This window comes from Poecilia reticulata, unplaced genomic scaffold (genome assembly GCF_000633615.1).
Source record: "Poecilia reticulata strain Guanapo unplaced genomic scaffold, Guppy_female_1.0+MT scaffold_145, whole genome shotgun sequence".
In the NCBI taxonomy this organism is placed as follows: domain Eukaryota; kingdom Metazoa; phylum Chordata; class Actinopteri; order Cyprinodontiformes; family Poeciliidae; genus Poecilia; species Poecilia reticulata.
In genome coordinates, this window is record NW_007615015.1 from 442,343 (window position 1) to 445,592 (window position 3,250).

Consider the following 3,250-nt stretch of genomic DNA (forward strand, 5'->3'; position numbering starts at 1 on the left):
GGTCTCAGTCTGTCTGGGTCTCAGTCTGTCCGGTTCTGTTTCAGGACGCGGACCTCTCCAGGAACATGCCGGGGAAGGTGAAGGTGTCGGCACCAAACCTGCTGGCTGCCAAGAGGAAGTGAACCCGTCCGGATCCGGTCCGATCCGCTGAGGGATTAGGTTCTACTGATTCTACTGATTCCATTTACAGAAATATTAGAAATAAAAATCTGAAGCCGATTAGTTTGTATTTTTCATTTTATTTGGATACAATCTTGCATCACCAACAATTACAGGAGGTAATTTTGTGCAAACGAAGCCAAACTGACACAGCGGCGATTCAGTGCAACGACATCAGGAGCCATTTTATCTACAGCTGTACAGACGGATCAGAACCAGCAGGCGGGTTCTGTCTGGTTCCACCGGATCGTCTCTCCGAGCAGAAATCTGCAGAGAACTGAAGCGAAATTACCTGGAACCAGGTAACCTGCTGCTAAATAATCCCAGCCTTTCTGCTCAGATGGGACATTTTTAGTGTTCAAACAAAACGGACGTTTAAAAACAGACCTCTAGATTTCACCATTTTACATTTGCATGAAGCCAATTTAAAGATGTACACACATTTCAGTGGTTTTCTTAGAGTTCCTGTTCGGTCTGAGAAGGAAGCAGAGGAGACGTTTCTGGTTTCCTCTTCTGGACATCAACAGAGAATCTGCTGAGTCAGCAGAAATTTCTAAACAAAGAAGCCAAAAAGCTCGCAGGTTTGGATTTAAAGGTTCTGGAAGCTTCTAAATATTCATTTGTACCTTCTGAGGTTTAATAATCCAGAAGAAATGATGGCTTTATGACTGCAGAGGAGTACAACCAAGGATTGGCGCAAGGATAAGAAAAATAACCAAGTTATGAGCAAAAAGTTGTGACATCAGAAAAAAAATATGGAAGTTCATACGAGAATAAAGTCATAATGTTACAAGATTTAAGTAATGAGATAAAAAAGCCAATGAGTCGAAATAATGAATAAAATAGCAATTTTATAACTTCAACATATAAAAATAAATTAAAATGAAGAATATTGAGCATCTTGTGAAGTTATACTTCAGTATCGGTTTTACAAATAAATAAAAAAGTTCATCTTTTATCAGTAGCAGAACTTTGAAACGATTGAAAACTAGAATCACAAACTGATCTGGACAACAAACCTTTTTCAATCTTTTTCCAGTAATTTTACGACTTTCTTCTGGTAATCTTATAACTTTACCCTCGTAATCTCTTAGTCTGGCCCTAATAGTCAGCTGCATGTGGACTTACTTACCCCACATGCAGCCATTTTTTCTAGACCTTTTTGGTGGAATGAAAATCTGACCTCAGAACCATATCTGAACTTTAAACCAGGGTTTGTTTTTTCCTTTCCTCACCTTTAATCATCTGTTTTCCAGCTGCAGCCGCCTCTGAGGCCAGCTGTTGCCGGGCAGAAAGGGGTTGATTCTGAGGGCCATCCTGATTGGTCGGCTCGATTCCAGATGTTCTCCTGGCTGTGCAGGGAAATAACTGGGCGCATCATCAGAAATAGAAAACAGTTTCTTTCTTCTCGTCATTTTAATTCATGTTGGCGGTCCGGGCAGAGCGAGCCGGTGGGTCCTGCCCGGCTCTAGGAGCCCAGCGTGTTGACCCGGGACATCCTCTGCTTCAGGCTGTGCAGCAGGTGTTTGGGCAGGCAGTCCCAGTGACAGGACAGCTTCTCCCGGTGCTGCAGAATCGCCTCCATGCAGAACCTGAGGAGCACAGGCTCGTTAGCGGCTAAAACAAACCCACTTCCTGCTGCTTCAAAGCTGCAACTTTTATAAAAATTATTTTTACATATTAGTTGAAACTGTTACAGTAAAGAATGAGACAGAAAAAAAATGTATCTCCTAGACTAGAAACAACCAATCAGAGCCAGGAGGCGGGTCTTATCGTTGTCAATCACAACACCTGTTAGGAAAGTTGATGCTAGTTAGCATGGCCACCGATAGCGGATTTCCTTCAAGGATGAGTTGAGTTAGCATTAACATTAACGCATTTCAGAGCGTGTTTATGAGTTGATTGACAGCGCTAAGACCCGCCTGCTGGCTCTGATTGGTTGTTTTAAAAAAAAATTGATTTCATAACTTAATGCCTTGAAATTGGGCCCCTGTCTCTTTAAAAACTCCTGGATGGATGGATGATGGATGGATGGATGGCATCACCTAAACATTTTTTCCAGTGTTGCTCTCAGAAGTGGCTCCTTTAAGGAGTTCAGCTGTTCCACCAGGTGTTTGCTAATTGCTAATGGCTAGTCTGAAGGAGCTGAGAGGGGGAGGGCTGCTCTGACAGGCAGGAGCTCAGAAGCAGCAGCTCATAGGAGGAGCTGTGTCTGGAAGGCGGGGCTAGGTACCACCAGGCATTTTGACCAGCTGAATGGTTGCCATGGTGATTAAATGATTACTCAAACATGCATGAAGGAATCAAGGCAAAAGTCCTGGAATGTTTCTGATGAGGGAATAAAGTTAAAAAGTGACCAAAAGTTCAAATAAATAGAGTTTACATCATGCCGCCCCTTTAACAAAAAATATGAAAATCATATTTTAATAAAAGTTACTTCCTGAAGCTTTAAGCACTCACCCGACTAACGATTTGGGATGGACGTTAAAGATCAGCAGCTCGTTGCTGTGAGCCTGTCGGAGGAGGAAAACAGGATGAGAGGCAGCCTGAAACAGGAAGTGGTCATAACCTGGAGGTTTCTCAGCTTACCGCTCTCTCATGAGACAGCAGGTTGTTGGCGCAGCCTCCAAACACAAACACCTCGCCGTCCGGCCCGGAACATGCCGTGTGCCACAGCCTGCAGCGCAGAGAGAGAGAGAGAGAGAGAGAGGGGGGCGGTCAGTAGATGGGCACAGCGGCGTCGGCAGCACAGGATGCTTACCTGGGGCTCTTTGTGTAGCTGTGCTTGAACGGCCTCCACTCGTTCCTGCTGATGCAGTACAGCCACGCGTCACCTGGGGGAGAGGCACAGCGTTTCAGGACAACCTCCTGCTCAAACCATGGCTCAGCCTGGGAATCAAACACAAACTCACTGAGCGTTTCTCTCTGTGTGGTGAAACCTCCAAACAGGAAGATGTGATCCGGAGAAACCGGAGTGAAGGAATGCCAGGACCGGCCCACAGGATTCTGAGGAACGCCCCTGCAGAAACAGCAACAACACGGGCCGGGATGGGTCAGAATGGGTCAGAATGAATCAGAACGGGTCAGAATG

General features: G+C 45.2%; 2 protein-coding genes across 4 annotated transcripts in view; one reads left to right on the forward strand and one right to left on the reverse strand.

The window, feature by feature from the left end:
- Positions 1-219, forward strand: part of nemf (nuclear export mediator factor) — a 15,396-nt gene extending 15,177 nt beyond the window's left edge. Inside the window, 1 exon segment of the mRNA XM_008401902.2 lies at positions 45-219. Coding sequence (XP_008400124.1) covers positions 45-122 — 78 coding nt within the window. The 3' untranslated portion in view covers positions 123-219.
- The window catches only part of klhdc2 (kelch domain containing 2), a 7,461-nt gene continuing 4,430 nt past the window's right edge, over positions 220-3,250 (reverse strand). For all 3 annotated transcript variants that reach the window (XM_008401909.2, XM_008401907.2, XM_008401910.2), the window contains exons 10-14: positions 3,072-3,178; positions 2,921-2,993; positions 2,749-2,836; positions 2,620-2,672; positions 220-1,751 (exon numbers count right to left, since the gene is read on the reverse strand). In XM_008401909.2, the coding sequence (XP_008400131.1) occupies positions 1,628-1,751; positions 2,620-2,672; positions 2,749-2,836; positions 2,921-2,993; positions 3,072-3,178 (445 nt within the window). In that variant the 3' untranslated portion in view covers positions 220-1,627. The remainder of the gene's footprint in view (positions 1,752-2,619; positions 2,673-2,748; positions 2,837-2,920; positions 2,994-3,071; positions 3,179-3,250) is intronic.